We start from the raw sequence: 17,915 nt of genomic DNA, 5'->3' as shown, positions 1-17,915 counted from the left end.
TCAAGACACTGCACTTGAAGTGCTCTGCATGCTCTGAAAGCATTAGGACAGGCAGAGACTGGGGTTAGGGGAAGGTCTCATTGCTTGGCAAATATATCCTTTTCAAAAGCTTGCACTGGGTGAGCACTCCAGGGTTGCATTTAGAACCTTGACACCAATGGGATCCTTAGATGCACCACTCAGATTCATTACTACTGCTTTTTCCAAATTCTACACATCATGTTCAAATTAACAAAACATGACTGCATGCAATAAAGCACAATGTTTAAAAATTCAGAACCAGTAAAACTGGTATATAAGCAGAAATTCCAGAAGACAAAGCATAGCAGTTCCATAAAATGGATCTAATTTGGGTGGTAACTGACCAGAAAAAAAATAAAATGATCTGACTTAGAGCCCAATCCTATCCAATTTTCTAGCACCAGTGCAGTTGCAATGCACCCCAAGGTAAGGGGACAAATGTTCCCATACCTTGAGGAGGCCTCAGTGACTGCTGCTCTACTGGAGAATGCAGGTCCTGCCCCATTGACACAGCTGCACCAGCACTGGAAAATTGGATAGGATTGGACCCTTACTCTTGCGCATTAGGGCAGCATGTTATACAGAGATCAGAACCTGAACATTTTCACAGACAGGAGCCAAGCACTGTCATCCACTTATGTTGGTAGACGGAACTGTGGTTAAAAGCACAGGAGCAGAGGTTGCTTAGAAAGTAGTAGCCCTCCCAAGCAATACTGTACAGTCATTCCCCTTGCCCAGAGGGGATGTGTTCCTGCTGCTAGCATGGGTACCCGAAACCATGGATAGCAGTGAACCCTATACTTAACTGTAGCTTTGCATAAGCCCTCCAAACTGCTTCCTCTTTGCACCATATGGCTCTGTTTGCCCCCCTGCCAGGAATGGCTCCGAAGGGAGGGGCCGCTCACCTGGCCGCTCCCTGCCAGGTCGAGTGCTCCGCCCCCCTTCCAGCTACTCCACCGCCTTTGTGTGTGTATGTGTGTGTGTGTTTTTAAATCTCTCTCTCAGTCTTGGCTGCTTCTTTTGTTTTGAAGGGGAGAAAAGCATCTTAGCACTTGTCTGACAGAACGACAACAAAAGCTAGTCATTTCGAACAAACCTGTAGCTATTTGCAGTGTGGCGATACAGTGGGCTGGAGTCAACCAAGCTGTAATTAAGATAGCATAAGCACAACTTTTTTTTGTTTGCTTGTGTTTTGCAAACTTCAGGGCAAAAGAGACAAACAAACAAAAAAGTTCCTGTCTGGTTATGGTTTCTTACAGCACTATTCTTTGCACACCCACCTGAGAGTAAGCCGCATGCAACACAGTGGGATTTATTTACCCTGCACATGCCTGATGTTGTCTGATTTTGGAAGCTAAGCAGGGTCAGGCCTGGTTAGTATTTGGATGGGAGACCACCTGGGAATACCAGGTGCTGTAGGCTTATACCAGTCTTTCGAGACTGAAGGTTGCCAACCAGACCAATTCAGTATTGCAATCCGAAGCAAAAATGTCAGTCCAGATGGTAACTTCAGTATGGATGTAATAGACAGCTGTGTGCATTTTATGCATATATTTTTGTTCAGTCAGCATCTTGCCTCACTTCTTTTGACACCTGGACACATCTGGTGTGCAGGAATGGTGCGCAACAATGGAATTTGTGTGTGGAAAATCATAATGTGTACAAGGTTGTTAAGTCTGATCTGTGTGCAAGAAAGTGGATAGCCCACTATTCCAAGCCTATGCATGCCTGTTCAGAAGTAAGCCCCAGGGAGTTTTAATGGTGCTTACACTCTGGTAAGCATGTACAGTCAGTTCCTCTTTCCTGCGCATTTGCTACCTGCAAATTTGCTTATCCGTGGGCGGCAGGACTACACTTATCTTGCGCCAGTCATGGGCTGCTGGAGACCTTCAGAAGGCTGTAGAGCTACCCCTCCTTTTGACCCTGTCATGAATATGTACAGTTTAGGCCTAGTAACATGTAAAGCCTGAACCAAGCTAAAACAGTAACACAGAAGTGGTTTGCAGGCCTAGCTGCTAAGAATTTACAACTCAATGGAAGGTGATTATGTAGCACCTAGGTAGCCAGAAAGATGCCCATCAAGGATGGAATGCAGCTGTAGATCTCCAGGGGGGAGGGAAGAGCTGAGAGGGTTCAGAATCCTGCCTAGCCGTCCAGCAAGCTACGAAAATCCTCATTGTGGACTAGTAACTTGAGGACTGAGACTTTAAGTAAAGAAAGTGCTCAGTGCCTACAAGGGATATAGTTAAGCCTAGAGGATCTCGGTGTCCCTGGACTGAGGCGATGGCTCTTACTGGGTGGTGGCAGTACTACCGAACAGGGATCTTTGAGGGCTCTAGGGTTCAGAACCAACAACTCTGAGCACCCCAAAATCCTGGGAGTGTGAGACCAAGTGTACGACAGACCCCATTGATCCCATTGGTCCCATTGATCCCATCCACATATTCACTATCTGCTGGGGTTTTCAGGAACTGAGCAGATAACAAGAACTGACTGTACAAGTTTGCAGCTGCATCTCAATGATCCCCAGTCAGTATTCTGCACCAATTCAGTATAGATCATTAGTGGGTAGACGCTGGGAGAAGACAGGTAATGTACAATCAAAGATAATGCTCATCACCTCTGCCCAAACTCAACTCACTCTGCTCTTGTAGTGTATCATCACCCAGTGTGGGAGGCCAGTGCATGAACCCCGTGATGGACCTGCAGTGGGTGGGGCAATGCCCTGGGCAGTGCGCGTGGTGACGCACCATTGTCCCACCCCCACTGGTTTTCTGGCTATAACTTTGGATAGAATAGAGATATTTCAGCGTGGTTTGTTTCCTTGCACTCTGCATGAAATTACACACTGAATGATATGCAACATCATTTGAAAATGCCCAGATTTTAAAATTTTGGCCGATAGTGGTGTCACACCCACAGTGTGCGTCACCCGATTGACCCTAACCCCCTAGTGATGCTATTGCATGATGTATCTTCAGGGGAAACACTCCAACAGTTTTGCCTGTGGGACCTGCATGCAAGGAAGTATCATTGAATGTACCTGTGTTATCGTTGCCTTCTTCCCTCTGTCTCAGGAAGGGGCTTGCACCAAGCTGGATGAAGATATCCTGGACATTCCACTGGACGATCCGGATGCGAATGCCGCTGCTGCGAAGATCCAGGCCAGTTTCCGTGGACACATGACTAGGAAGAAGATCAAAGGGAGTGAGCGAGAGCGCAAGGGCAAGGACCCTGCGTGCACAAGCAGCACTCGCGCAGGGGACCTACGCAATGGGGATTAAGCCTCTAGGTAAGAGTTAATCCATCTGCCAGCCTGTTTTCGGTAGGAGGTGTCGGGGCTGTTTTTGGCTTACAATACAAATTGCTTGACGCTGGTGTTAGTCACTTTGTGCAACTTGTTACGAGTTGGAAAGGTGGGATGTGCGCATTTTACTCAATAAATAAATCACTTTGCGTGCATTCAGTTTCCTTCATGCTAAAATAGCCAATGGGTTCACAGTTTCTTCAAGACTAACCATTTTACCAATTACGAGCTTGAGGACTAGAGACTTCTGGAATCTTCTAATGTTTTAGGCTGCAATCCTATGCACACTTACCTGGGAGTAAGCCTCACTGACTATAATGGGACTTACTTCTGAGTAGACATGCATAGGATTGGGCTGTTAGTCCAGTCTTAGAAGCACCTATCCTGTATTCCAGTGGTGCCCAAACCCGTACACTGCGGTATCTGAAGGTGCCCCGGTGAACTCACAGGGGCGCTGTTGGATGTCCCCGGCGGCCTCTTCTTCCCAGCTGTCCCAAGTGCTGCCATCTTCGATCACACAATTGAAGGTGGTGGCACTTGGGAGAGCAACTGTGAAGATCCAGGGTTTCTGTGGACACAACTGTTACCCTGCACATGCCCGATCTCGTCTGATCTTGGAAGCTAAGCAGGGTCAGGCCTGGTTAGTACTTGGATGGGAGACCGCCTGGGAATACCGGGCGCTGTAGGCTTATACCATGATCTCGGAAGCTAAGCAGGGTCAGGCCTGGTTAGTACTTGGATGGGAGACCGCCTGGGAATACCAGGTGCTGTAGGCTTATACCATGATCTCGGAAGCTAAGCAGGGCCAGGCCTGGTTAGTACTTGGATGGGAGACTACCTGGGAATACCGGGCGCTGTAGGCTTATACCATGATCTCGGAAGCTAAGTAGGGTCAGGCCTGGTTAGTACTTGGATGGGAGACCGCCTGGGAATACCGGGTGCTGTAGGCTTATACCATAGTCTTTCAAGACTGAAGGTTGCCAACCATGATTTCAGGGACTAGGAGCCCTCCCCACTGACAATCAGTCTTACCTCTCTCTTTTCTCTGTTCCCCAGAAATCCTTCCTTCCTTTCTCCTACATTGCTATTCAAGTGTACAGTATTCAAGAGGAGAAAAGTGCTTTTTTGCCCTCTTCTCACTTTTCAGGGCAGGAAGTGTGTGTTCCGATATACAGTGTTGCCTGTCCAGGAATCTGAACTCTCTGCTTTTAATCCTTTGACTCTCCAGGAAGCCAAACATTTGTAGCATTTTTTTTTTTTTTTTGCCCTCTTTGGTTGAACCTCTGCAAACGTGGAATCACGGAGTAGCCTAAAAACTCCATCTTCCTTGCAAGTGGTCCCGTTCTGGCTACAGTTCCTTCGGTACATAATTGGGATCTTCAAAAATAGAGGGATAGATAGGATCTGAGTAGCTAACTCCCATCCAGCAGCCATATACTGGACCAAATTCCTACGGCTTTTCAAAATCGTATATGGAGCTGTGTGACCTGGATGTGTGATTTGAATTGGGGTCATGTTGTCGGAGGAGGAGGATTGCCCAATTTTTTTGGATCCAGCCCAGGCCCCAGACTCCTATTTGTCCTGCACAGAAAAACTTAGAAGAACCCTGCATATGTTGTGCCAACCCTAACCCGGCCCTCCCAGTCCCAGCCTCCAAATCAGCTCTTGTGCTAGTTTTAGCAAGTTATCATCAGCTTGTCTTCTTCTTCGGCTGCCTGGAGAATTTTCTCTCACTGAGGCAGTGCCTGGGTGGCTCTCCTGCCTACTCTTAAGGAGGAGGGATGAGAAACGGGGTGTGTGTGTGCGATTCAAGTTGAGATCGAAGCAGAAATAGATGTTTAAAAGTGGGTCAGAACGACTCTCCAGCACAGCTCACCCTTTGTGGGTCTAAAATTGAGGCCATCAAACACAATTCTCCCTTTGCTGCATTACAGACTGCAACAAATCCTTGCCTGTGGCAATGCACTGCATGGCACTCCTTGCGTCCCCACAATGCTCCTTGTTTCGCTTTTGGCGTATACATGCAACATGTGCACTGTTGAGAGAATGGATCACTGATGCAATTGGCAGGGTTGCAACACCAGAGATGCAATTGCATTGTTGTTTTGTACAGCTGCTCAGTGGACTGGGTTTTCCCCGAGTTTCCGATCCTTGTGCATATGGCATGTTGGTTTGGCAAATAGTTCTGGAGTCCTGAAGTGCCACCATTGTCCAATTTTGGCAGCTGGATATAAGCAACGGAGACCATGAGAATTCCAGATCCACCAAGAGGAGTCCCTCACTTGTGAAAGACTTATGGGTCCCTTTTAGGGAGAAGGGCGGGATACACATAAAGTTGTTTTATTATTATTATTATTATTATTATTATTATTATTATTATTATTATTATTAAAGATGTCCTGTGAGCATCAATGGCTGTTCCAACACCTTTTGCTAGCGGGTTGCCTCGTGAGCAGAGTTTGATATTGCTAAATCCGGTGAAGTGACACTGATCTATTCACACAAGAGCTGGTGAAAGAGCTTTGACAACCTTTTACTTAGGACAACAACTACAAAAGCTACCAATTTCTATTCACACTTTCTCAGTTTGGGAGATATGCAAACCTATGCACACTTTCTAGAGAGTAAACCCAACTGAGTTCAAGGAGACTTACTTCTGAGTAGTCATGCATAGGATTGTGCTGTCAGGAACATTTTTAGGGGGGAAAAAATGCCTGGTATGTTACAGGGTATTTCCATCCTTCCTTTAAGGGGTTCCCTAGTTCCTACCTCTGTCTGTGCCTATTTTACCCAATGAACCAGGTGTAGTACATTAAGCCAAGCGATGGTGCCTGGCTGAAGGTCATCTAGGAAGCTTCATTGCCAAAGAAGGAATTGAGTCTGGCTTTTCCTGGTTTTCACTTAGCTTGCTGTCATCTTCATCTTGTTCTTCTTCAGAGTCATTTCTCACATCTTCAGTCATGTCACCCAAGCATGGGATGTGATGCTAGGAACACTCTTCACCATTCTGAGAACTTCACTTTTAAACAAACAAATAAGTCTCTAGTCCTTAAGAACTAGAAACTTCAAGATACAGTATGTCCTTTGGTATCTGTGGGGATCCATTTTCAGGCCTCTCGAGGATACTGAAATCTGTGGATAATTGGGTCGGGGCTATTAGAAGACCTCTGGATGCAAACAGAAGTGCCTTCCAGTCATGTCTGGAGGTGTTCTGAGGCACAGAGAGACTGTGCGTGGCCTCCCCACACCTCAGAAGGTCTGCTGGAGCCTTCTGAGATACAATTCCAGTTTTTCACTAACCTGGAAGTATGTCTCAGAAGGTTCCAGCAGGACTTCTGAAGTGTGGGGAGATCATGTGTACCTGTGAAGGCCTCCCTCCCTCCCAACACAACTGGAAAATTCTTCTGGTCACATCCAGAGGTACAGTGAGGCCCTCCTGACCTGTGTTGGGTCAAATCTGCCGGTCTGAACCCATGGATAAGGAGGGCCGACCTATAAAGGAGTGATGCCTGGTGAAGCCAGAACCTGTGTAGAACAGAACTTGCAGTGACTAAGAGCTGGGGGTTTCAGTCTTTGACATCGCTCCTTGCCCCTCCCCATGTCTAACAGTAGCAGAATCATAAAAGAACAGAATAGCTCAGTTTGCATAATTTATTCCAGGTACCGACTTGGAGGGTTTTTTTTTTTTAAGGCTGTCTCTAGGGAATCTTTCTAATACACTCAGACAGGATGATTCTTGACATCCCTTCCCACTCAATTCCCTGACAACAGATGCTGGTGCAGGGCTTGGTGGATAGATTTCAGGGGAATCAAATTCCTAGTTAATTGTCCCTTCCCAGCTCTCTGCCTTCAACTGAGTTGATCTGTCACATACTTTCCTCTATTTAGCAGACCCTGCTTTTGAGGAAATACCCCCCCAAAGACAAAGTGTTTAGATTACAAACGGGACACAGGCACACTGGCGTCGCTAGGGGGGTGCAGGCCGCACCGGGTGACGTGCCAGAGGGGGTGACACGCCCTGGGGGAGGACGCGCTAACTTATCATGCCATACACCGTTGGATGCAGAATTCCCAGTGGAGTGCAATGCAAAAACCGGAATTGAAATCGCTCCTTTCTTTCAAAAGTTATGGTCAAAAACCAGAAGGAAAAAATGCATGGAGCCCTATGGAAAGTGAAAGTGAGTCGTGTCGTGAATTTACTCGCGAGTAGGTGTACTTGCCATAGTCTTTCGGAAAGGGCAGGCTGAGAGGAATCCAACGACATCAGAATGGTCCCGATCCAATGAATGCAGCCCCCCCAAAAACCTGAGAAGCTCCCCCTCCCTGCTGCGAGTCTGAGCCAGAAATGAAGCCACGTGGCAGCATTTACTCACGAGTCGGCGAACTTGCCTTAGTCCGTCTGAAAGGACAGGCAGAGCAGATTTCAAGGACGTCAGAATGGTCCTGATCCAATGAATGCAGCCCCCAAAACACCTGAGAAGGAAGTCCCTCCCTCCCTCCTGCAGTATATTGAGCTCTATGGAAAGCAAACTCAGCCACGTGGTTGCGTTTACTCGGAGTAGGGAGACGTGCCTTGGCATGGAGTCAGGCTAGGCAAAGGGGAATGTGAGGACACCAGAATGGTCCTGATCTGATGGAACTGAAGCGCAACATATTTTCCAGAAGGCAGCCTTCCCCCCCCCCCCCCCCCAAAAAAGGACAAAAAAATAGGCTCGAATGGTAAGGGGGAAGTTTTCTATTTTGCACTTGCAAAGCCAGCAGGGTCTTTATCTGGATATGCCTGAAGCAGAAGAACTTTAAACTGGGCACTGAGGAGGACTGGAAATCTCACTGATTCTTTTTGGGGCATTGTTATTGCAGGCAGACTACAGAGTAAGCCCCATTGACCACTATGGGACTTACTTCTGAGTAGACATGCATAGGATTGGGCTCACAGGCTGCAATCCTACCCACACTTTCCTGAGTGTAAGCCTCATTGACCACAATAGGACTTACTTCAGAGTAGATTCACTTTGTGGAACAGGACTGGCTCCCCTTTATTTAATTATTTCTTTTATTTAAATTTAATTATTTATAATTATTTATTTTAATTTGCTTGATGATATCACTTCTGGCCATGACATCACTTCCAATGGGTCCTGGACAGATTGTCATTCTAAAAAGTGGGTCTCAGTGCTAAAAGTTTGAGAACTGCTGCAATAAGGTGTTAGTAAGTTGACATGTGTGTGTGTGTGTGTGTGTGTGTGTGTGTGTGTGAGAGAGAGAGAGAGAGAGAGAGAGACTCTACAAGTTTTCAAAATCACTAAAATCAGAGTTTGGAGGAATAAGACCATCATGTTATACATCAATCAATGCATAATTTCATACAGAACGCAATGAAACAAACCACATTGAAATATCTGTCTTCTAACAAAAGGTACAGCGAGAAAACCAGTGGGAGTGGGGCGATGGTACATCACCACACCCACCGCCTGGAGCGTTGCCCGCCCACTGCATGGGGTGACGCGCAGGCCTCCTGCACCGGGTGACGCGAATGCTAGTGACGCCACTGCTCAGATATACTGAGCATCAAACACAGACTGTAGGGGGTCCTAATTCTCCTCTCCCAGTTTCAGTGTAGGCTCCAGATTTGGGGACGGCTTTGCTTTGCTATTAGAAGTTCTGCCCTTATTGGATCAGATCAGCATTGAGCTGTACTCGGTCTCTCTGCACAGCCTCCATGGCTGGCTTCTCTGGCCTTCAGGAAGGTGATACCATTTTCACTCTTTGTTGGGCAATGAACGACGGGAGTGCTCCATGCTTGTTGATGACCCTGGATAGTTTGCCTCTAGAAAGCTCATTATCAAATCAAGCCAAGCGTCAGTTCCATTTCTAAACTACCTTTCCCTTAGGGAGCTCAGGGCAGTGTACAAGGTTCCTTGCTTTTGGATTTCAATCTCAGTCCACAAATGTAGGTTAGTTTGACATATAGTGACTGGCTTAGGGTGACCTGGTGAGTCTAGGAAGAACATCAGAAGCTGCAGTTCCTCTGCTCAGTTTCTTGACTAAGTATATATTTAAGTCTCCACGCTTCAAGTCTGATACTCTAACCCGATGATTTTCAACCTTTTTCATCTCATGGCGCACTGACAAGGCACTAAAATGGTCAAGGCACACCACCAGGTTTTTGACAATTGTCAAGGCACATCATGCTACCAGTGGGGGCTCACATCTCCCATTGACCCTATTAATAAATGACCTTCCCCTATATTCCTGTGGCACACCTGTGGACCACTCACGGCACACCAGTGTGCCACGGCACAGTTGTTGAAAATGGCTGCCCTAACCACTCAACCACTTCAGACTCTAAAGGGTCAACCAGGACTACTGCCTTAAAAATAAATCCAAAAATCTTTGCAAGTTCAGCACCCCCCTGTGCTGGAGTTACTTGTTGCTTGAGCTACACTATCTGCTCATTAAGGAGGCCTGTTCCTTCCTATGATCTTTTCATAGCAGGGTCAGAGAAATTAATTAAACGTAGTTTCTTTTACTACTTCAGGTGTTGTGATTGGGGGAAAGGAGGTAGGACCCTCCTTGCCAAGCCTTTCCCGGCCAAGCATCCGTCCTGAAAAATCTTCAACCACCCGCTGACTGCCTCAGATCTCCCATCTAGAGACGCAAACACCTGAGCCAGCTTTATGGCTATTTGGGGCGACACTGGGCCAGTTCTCGTGTCTCTCTGCCCTGGAGATTGTGGGAAGCAGGGGGGCTTCAAGGGAGTATGCATTCTTGTTTTCAGTGATTGTTAACACAGCCAGAGGCCACTTTTCTTCCACCCACTGCCCTGAGTAAGCTCTGCTGGGGCATCATGGAGAATCAATTAACCAGCTACACGTTGCCACACGAAGGCGCCTTTTAAAACTGCAGTCCCTCAAGCATGCTGGTGCGTCAAAACACATTCCAATGGCATTATCTGATCCTGGCAATCAACATAGCACTTGCATCATTTTTCTTTTCTCAGATGCAAGCACTGCGCAGTGTAGAGAGAGAACAGGGTGGAGTTTTGTCCCAATCTTGCATCATCAATCCCATCTCTGCCTGTTCCACTCCTACCCCATCACAACAATTTCTACTGCCTTCCAATAAGAAAAGCCATGTTTTCATACCAAAACAAAGCCTCCAAAATGAGGAAATTATGCAGATTTGATTAATTCATGCCGAGGTGTATAAATGAAATTAGCAAGCTCATTATTGTCATGCTATTTTATCCAACATCCAATGGTTCAGGCATCTCAGAAATCAACAATCTATTCTTCCAAGCAATTACGGTATAATTTAACTTTTTGCCACCAGCTCTCTAAAAGCTAGGGGATAAAGATAAAAGAAAAACAGACTGTGCTTGCAACCTATTTTTTTCTGGAGCTGGGGGAGAGGCCTGAGCTCTGGGGCAGAGAACTTGTCTTGAAAGCAGAAAATCCCAGGTTCAAACCTTGGCATTTCCAGTTAGGGCTAAGATAGTTCTTTGTTTGAAACGCTGGAGGCCACATGGCCACGTTTTGTACAGCTGTATCCTGTGTACAAGGAATGTAAAACAGCAGCCCTGGGTGATATTTTTAACACCATAGGATGATGAGAATCCTAGGTGGCATCTCTCTGCTACTGAAACCCACGGAAATCCCATTCACAAATGGGAAATTTTGACTTTGCGCAATTGGAAAAGACTCTTCTTAGACACCTTCTTACAGCCCAGTCCTGAGGGTGCTGGGGTCACCGGGTGCAGTGATGTGGAGGCCACCAGAGTCCTCCTCATTATCGCCATCCCCTGAGTAAAGGCGCAGGCCCTAAAATGGGAATTCTCAAGTCTACACCAGTTGTTTTGCCGATGCAGATTTGAGAACTTCTGTGTTTCCTAGAAAGCAGATAAAAGAGCAACAGGAAGTGAACATTGGCTCTTAATCTCCCTTCCAGGCTGTAGGCAGCTTGCCTGCACATCTGGCTATAAACTTTTTGCTTATAGTGGTTCCCAAACTGATGAGCCACCAGGGGAACTGGAAATGGGCCATTCCTCTTTAAGGGGAGATACCCAAGAATGGGTGCCCTGATGATGACGCAGTGATTGTGATGGCGTGGGGACCCAGGGTCATTTCAAACCTCTGAAGATCCTGGAGGCTCGCAGATCTGGCAGATCAGCAATCGGACCTCAGTACAGTAGCAGGGAGGCTCGCAGAAGGGGCTGTGAGCTTCCAGGACCATTCGAGAGAGCTTATAACCCCCCTCCAGGTATGTTGAAATAGTCCTGGGTCCCCTTGCCACCATGATCACTGCGGTGCCATCAAAATACATCTCACCCTTCCTAACTTAGAGAGGTCCCAACTCCCTTGCAGGAGTTTGGGAACCGCTGGCTTATAGCATTTGGTTCAAGCAAGATCTCTTGATAATACCTTGATACACAGGTAATGGGGTGGGGCTGCAGAAGGCCATGGAGATAGGGTTCCTCCTTATCCAAAGCTTCCAGTGTCACCCCCATGATAAACCTCTTCCCATGCAGTGGGCAGGGCAACACCATTGGCGGTGGGCATAGTGCTGTACCACAGTCCTGCCCCACTAGATATTTAGCTATAACTTTTGATAGGATAGAGATATTTCAACGTGGTTTGTTTCATTGCATTCTGCACGAAATTACACATTGATTGATATATCACTTGATTGTATTATTCAAAAATACCAAGATTTTATCAATTTTGGCCAGTGGTGGAGTCACCTCTCCCCCATGTGCATCACCTGGTGCGGAGTCACATCTCCCACACCCTCCTAGCGACGCCATTGGTAGCAAACCTGGTCTAAACTGCTAGTAAGAAAAATGGCCTGTGTTTGACTTTCCCCAATTTTAAATGAGTTTTCAGTTTTAATTGGCGTGATCCCAGTGGATGGATTGCACTAGAAACCTGAATCAATCATTTAACCTTCGTGTTCTCTCCCCCCCCCCCCCCAAAAAAAAAAAATCTGGCAGCCTCCGCTTAATCAGCTGGAAGGTAATATAAGAGGAGTCATGGAGGCTTTTTGCAAACTTCCCATATGCAAAGCGACGAAGAGTCACAGCTGTATGTCCTAGTTTTAGGTGGCAGGCAAATCCTACACACTGGTAGTTATCATGGAAACCAATAGTAGCTCCCCAAAGGAGACTAAGAACCTGATTTTGAATTTAATTTCTTCCTTAGCAACACCAGGCTGAACGCCTCACATCAGCACATGCTATTTTTAAAACCATCTCCTGGCAGGGAAAAAGGTGCATACAATGGAGTAAATCAAAGCCAGATATGGGACAAGGAGTGGTGTGTTCTCCTGTGCACCAGTGCCTCGTGACACTGCTATCCAACAGTCACACACTAGGGGGTCCAGTCACAGTCATCAGACTTTCAGGCGCCTCTAGCTGTTTGGTATGCCTCTACTAAGCTCATATTGAATGGAGTTGAGCAGGGCAACCCATGCGCCACAGGTAGCGAGCTGATTCAGGCAGAGGGAAAACATTCAGGTCCCACAAGCCTGCTGGGTCTGAATATTAACTCTGAGTGCCAGGGAGGTGGTTAGCATGTCTGATTGAGACTATGGACACTTGGGTTTGAATCCCTGCTCAGTCACAATGGAGCCTGTTGGGTGACTAGTAAGCCTAGTAAGCCTGCCACTATCTCTCAGCCCTAACCTATGGTGTATGGTGTAGTTGGACCTGGAAGATCCAGGTTCAAATCCCTGGTCAGCTACAAAACTTCCTAGATGACTTTGGGCTGGTCACTATCCTCTCAGCATAACCTATTCCATAGGATTGTTGCAAGGATAAAAGAAGGGGTGGGTAAAAGAAGGGGAGATAAAAGAAGGTGGCACCCAGAGTTACTCAGGGAAAGGCTGAGTAAAATGTGTATAAGTAAAATGTGTATGAATAAAAGGCTGTATAAAAATGTGCAAAGATAAATAAATAAATCTTGTGTCTCAGCCTAGCAAATTTCACAAGAGTTGTTTTGAGGATAAAATGAGTCATGTCAGGGGTCAGCCTGGTTGGGCATTAGACAAATGCCTATGCCTATCAGAAGGTATACGTAGGTGGGCTGAACTGCCGAGGACCTGTCAGCTGTTGCAGACCCCTCCCATTTGCTGGTGGAGAGGATGGGAGGGGTAGCTGCCACCAGTAAGCTGTTTTGCAACCTGGTACTGGCACTGGGTAGGTGGGAGACATGCCACACTGAGTTTGGTGCATGTATCGATGCTCAACTGTGCACCAGGCACATCATGCATCTTCGAAGGGATTTTTGATAGATCTACAATGAAGAAAACTCTTGCATAAGACAGATTGTGTTTTCAATTGTATACACAACTGTTCTATGCATTAAACAACAGATTCTGGGCACAGACAAACAAACGGAAACAGGATCAAGTACAATGAGATTAAAATATCAACCTAAAAAAAAAAAAAAGCGATGCTAGTTTAGTGCTATCAAAAACCAGCCCCATTTTAGGGTGTTGCTATGGGTGGGGTGGCGGCAATGTTCTCTGCAATGTCCTGTTCTAAATATGATTTTTCCAAGGCAGCGTTAGTGAACTGTCTTGCAGGCTATTATGGGATTTTAGGAACCCTGCAGCCAATTATGTGGCCATGAAACAAATAGGGGTAGTGAAGATGACTGTTGCAGTCAGACATCCTGAGGAGAGCTGGAGCTTTCCTTCCCCATTGCAAAACACATTTTTACACATGCAAATTGCATGCGTGTGGAATTGGCGAGTTAAGCTAATGCCGAAAAGACCTGAAGCTTTAAGTCTCCCAGAAGTGATATCAGCAAATGAATCAGGCAGTGTTTTCCTCCACTCCCACACTGTTTGAGCCTCAGTTGATAAATGTGGGTGAGATTTTTTTTTACCCAGTATGCCTTAATGTTGTGTCTGTACCTCATACCTGTCTATTTGCACACCACTGGTATTCAGGAAGATGCCAGGCAATGGTGAACCACACTTGCAGTGTCAGCGGAGAGAAAATGAAGGGGAGGTGCTGGCTGAGGCTATAGGTGCTTCACTTGCCCAGTGCAGGGCCCCTCCAAGTGCAGAGCCTAATTTGACCAAATTGCCCTAAGGCCAGCCCTGATTGGAGTCCGGAATGGGTATGGGAGAGACCCATCACTTCTGAACTGGAGGCAGCATATGGTAATCATCAATCATCATCATCATCATAACTAGGTATTTATATACTGCCTTTCTGGTCATTGGATTACTCCTCTGACTTTATTCAAGGCGGTTTACATAGGCAGGCGTTTTTAAATCCCTCAAGGGGACTGTTACAATCATAAAGATTCTCTCTTTCAAGAACCAACCACATTTCAGAATGGATCTTCCTGGTTTGGTCTCACTTCTGGCCTCCAGTTCTCCCAGGCAGGCTGGCAAGCAGCTCCATCTCTCACACTGAGGGCAGCCAAGACGCTTCTTGCTCACACAGAGAGCAGGTGGAATCACTCAGCTGGGCTTGTCAGCTGCTTCAAGGTCTCGCCATTCTCAGCCGTTCAGGGAGCTGCAGGTGTCCTCGAACTGGCGACCTTCTGATGTTATCTTCGGCTAATGGAGGCTCTACCCTCTAGACCAGACCTCCTGCCCTCATTGTGACCAGTGGTCACTACTAGACTAGTCCTCAGTCTATTGCACCTCAGCAGCTGCTACAATAAAATTATATCTAGTGGAGAGAAAATACCCTTTTCCCCCTCCCTCAGAATTCTCAAACTCACCATCACCCAATGAAAAGGCCGTGGGTTCTGGACGCACAACAAGCCTTCAGACAGTACATTATTATTAACAGTATTATACATCATTAATTATCATTAATCATCAACAGTATTATACATCATTAATTTAGGGCAGTGATTCCCAGACTGTGGGTCAGGACCCACTGGTAGGTCACAACTTGATTTTTGATGGGTCACCAAAGCATGATGGAAAGATCAAATAACTAATTGCCTCAAGCTATGAGGCTATTCTAAAATCAGATACTGTACTTGCTAACTGCACTACAAGGAACAGAGCTCCTGCAGTTTGGAAGCATGTGTAAATATAGGGAGATAAATGTTTGAGGACCTTTTTTCTGGTTATTATTACTTATAAATAAATTTTTAAAAATGGTTTCTTTTTAGATCTCCTTTTTAAAAGTCTGGCAAACCTAGGTGGGTCCTGAGTGTGAAAAAGTGGGTCCCAGTGCTAAAAAGTTTGGGAACCACTGATTGAGGGAATTCACTGTCCCAAGATGTGGTGGGGAGTTCACTATCTCAGTTGACTTTGAAAGGTGCTGAGACACTTTCATGAAGGAAAGTCTGTCCAAAGGGATCAGCCAGAATAGCTAAATTATGGAACTGACAAGGTCAGGGGTGTGGATAGCAGTTGCTGAAGAAAAGCAGCAAGAAAGATTATTACTGGAAGGCATCCTGAAGGCATTTGATTGGCTGCAATAGGATGCAGGATGCTGGAATAGATGGTCGTCATGCATGTACTAATGATGTAAAGATCACAATAGCAGAGAAAAGAACTGGCAATCACTCCGACCATCTAGTACAGGGGTGTCCAAGCATTTTGGCCTGAGGGCCACATCATCTCTCTGACACTGTGTCGGGGGCCGGGGGGGAAAAAAGTATTAATTTACATTTCAATTTTGAATAAATTTACATAAATGAATTTATCAGAGATGGAACTTATATGAATGAATGAAGATCTTGCAGTAGCTCAAGGGCTATATAAGGCCTTGCACAAAGCAAGGCCAGCCTTTCCTTTGCTGCCACTGCAGCATCACAGATGTGAAACAGCAAGTAGTGGAGGGAACCTTCATCCCACAACTCTGGTGAGGGGTCAAACAGTCGTCATGCTGAGAGCAGTTGCGTTGGGCTAGCACATGCTCCAGCAAGTCTCCGGAGGGCCAGAGGCTCATTGGAGACTGGGGACTCCCTGAGGGCCAGATTGGGAGCCCCTGAGGGCCACAAGTGGCCCCTGGGCTGCGGTTTGGGCACCGCTGATCTAGTATATCATTTTTAAGGAAGATCTGAGGGCCAGGCATGCAGGTGTCATCAAGCCGCGTAGCACCCATCAGGAATCCATGGAGATGATTCACCCTTCCCCTGAGGATGCTGAGAGAGCTCTCGGAGTGTCAAGCTGCTCAGGGAAATATGTGGTAGCGAGCGATGTGAAAAACAAGAGCCCCATTGCCACGCAAGAGAGGAGAGCAGTTATCAGAAGCCATCTGGCAGCACGAAAGCAGGAACCAGTGTCCCTCGACACCCACACACCCTCTGCAGTCTCTGTTTTCGAGTCAGCCAGAGCCATTCTCTCCTACACTTCCTCCTCTGAATGGAGACGGCGAGTTCTGAAAGGCTGCCCAAGCTTCCTGCATGTCCCACCTCTTTCCTGCCTCTTTGCTAACCCCACCGTTCACTCCAAACAACACACAGAGCACACCAGCTTCCTTTCCTCCCTCCCTGTCCAGGAACTTAGTACAGCCAGTCCAGATCTGTAGCATAATGGGGGGGGGGGTTAAAATAACAGAAGATAACATTCCCAGCAACTCAACACATCACCATGAATCCCTTCTCAGCCGAGCCAGCTAAGAGTACGCCGTGCGGTCTGATCCACTGGGTGAATTTTCTCATAACTCAGCCCCACTGAATTCAAAAGGACTTAATCCCAAAAAGCCATTAGGTGTAGGTGCAAAACCAAGAGCTTGCTTTGGAATCCACGTTTTGTGGGACAATCCCATCAAGGCTAAAGGGTTGATGTAACAGCGCCGACAGGATTGAGCTGCAAATTGGGAACAGTTTCGAATGTTGCCTTTGCCACAGACTCACTAGGTGACTCCCTTCTTGGCCTCAGTTGTAATATGGGGAGCGTAAATACAAAAAATACACTCCAATAGCATTTCACCCGTGAGCATGACTTGACAATTACTTGGCTCAAGGTAGGAAGGCTGGGCTGGCTGTTCAGGACCTAAGACAGCTCCCAGGACCAGGTCCAAGAGGAGGAGGACATGGCTTTGACAAGGCTTCCAACTCAACTGTTCACAGACCAGGTGCCTCAGCTCAAGTGCCTAAGCTCCTCCCCTTATCCAAGAACAGGGCAGACCATGGTTAAACAGCAGACCATGGCTTACAGCCCTTCACGGCAACATCACGAAAGCTGTAGTCATGCACACAGTTACCTGGGAGTAAATCCAGGTGGAATCTACTTCTGAGTGACATGCATAGGATTTCACTGTAAATGACCTCCCATTGCAGTGATTTTTCAAACTTGTTCATCTCATGGCACACTGACAAGGCGCTACAATTGTCAAGACATACCATCAGTTTTTTGACAATTGACAAGGCACACCATGCTGCTGGTGGGGTGGGGGCAACATCACCAATGGCCCTAATAGTCAATGAAATTGCCCCAAATTCCCACGGTACACCTGCAGACCATTCGTGGCACACCAGTGTGCCATGGCACACTGGTTGAAAATCCTAGTGTATTGTGAGTCTTTTCTACTAGAAGCTTACAGTGAGGGGCTCTTGGAGAAGTGATGGAGCTGTGGGTGCTGGTTTTCCTCCCTACACACACACAC

The 17,915-nt window shown here is 46.8% G+C and overlaps 1 protein-coding gene and 1 pseudogene across 1 annotated transcript in view; both read left to right on the top strand.

The window, feature by feature from the left end:
• NRGN (neurogranin) overlaps positions 1-17,915 on the top strand; it is a 36,641-nt gene that overhangs the window by 10,946 nt on the left and 7,780 nt on the right. Inside the window, exon 2 of the mRNA XM_066639760.1 lies at positions 3,099-3,313. Coding sequence (XP_066495857.1) covers positions 3,099-3,305 — 207 coding nt within the window. The 3' untranslated portion in view covers positions 3,306-3,313. The remainder of the gene's footprint in view (positions 1-3,098; positions 3,314-17,915) is intronic.
• LOC136662748 (5S ribosomal RNA) lies at positions 3,895-4,017 on the top strand (annotated as a pseudogene).

The sequence above is a fragment of the Tiliqua scincoides genome, chromosome 11 (assembly GCF_035046505.1).
Source record: "Tiliqua scincoides isolate rTilSci1 chromosome 11, rTilSci1.hap2, whole genome shotgun sequence".
Taxonomy (NCBI): domain Eukaryota; kingdom Metazoa; phylum Chordata; class Lepidosauria; order Squamata; family Scincidae; genus Tiliqua; species Tiliqua scincoides.
Note: the sequence above shows the minus strand (reverse complement) of the source record. Positions and strands in the feature narration are given on the sequence as shown.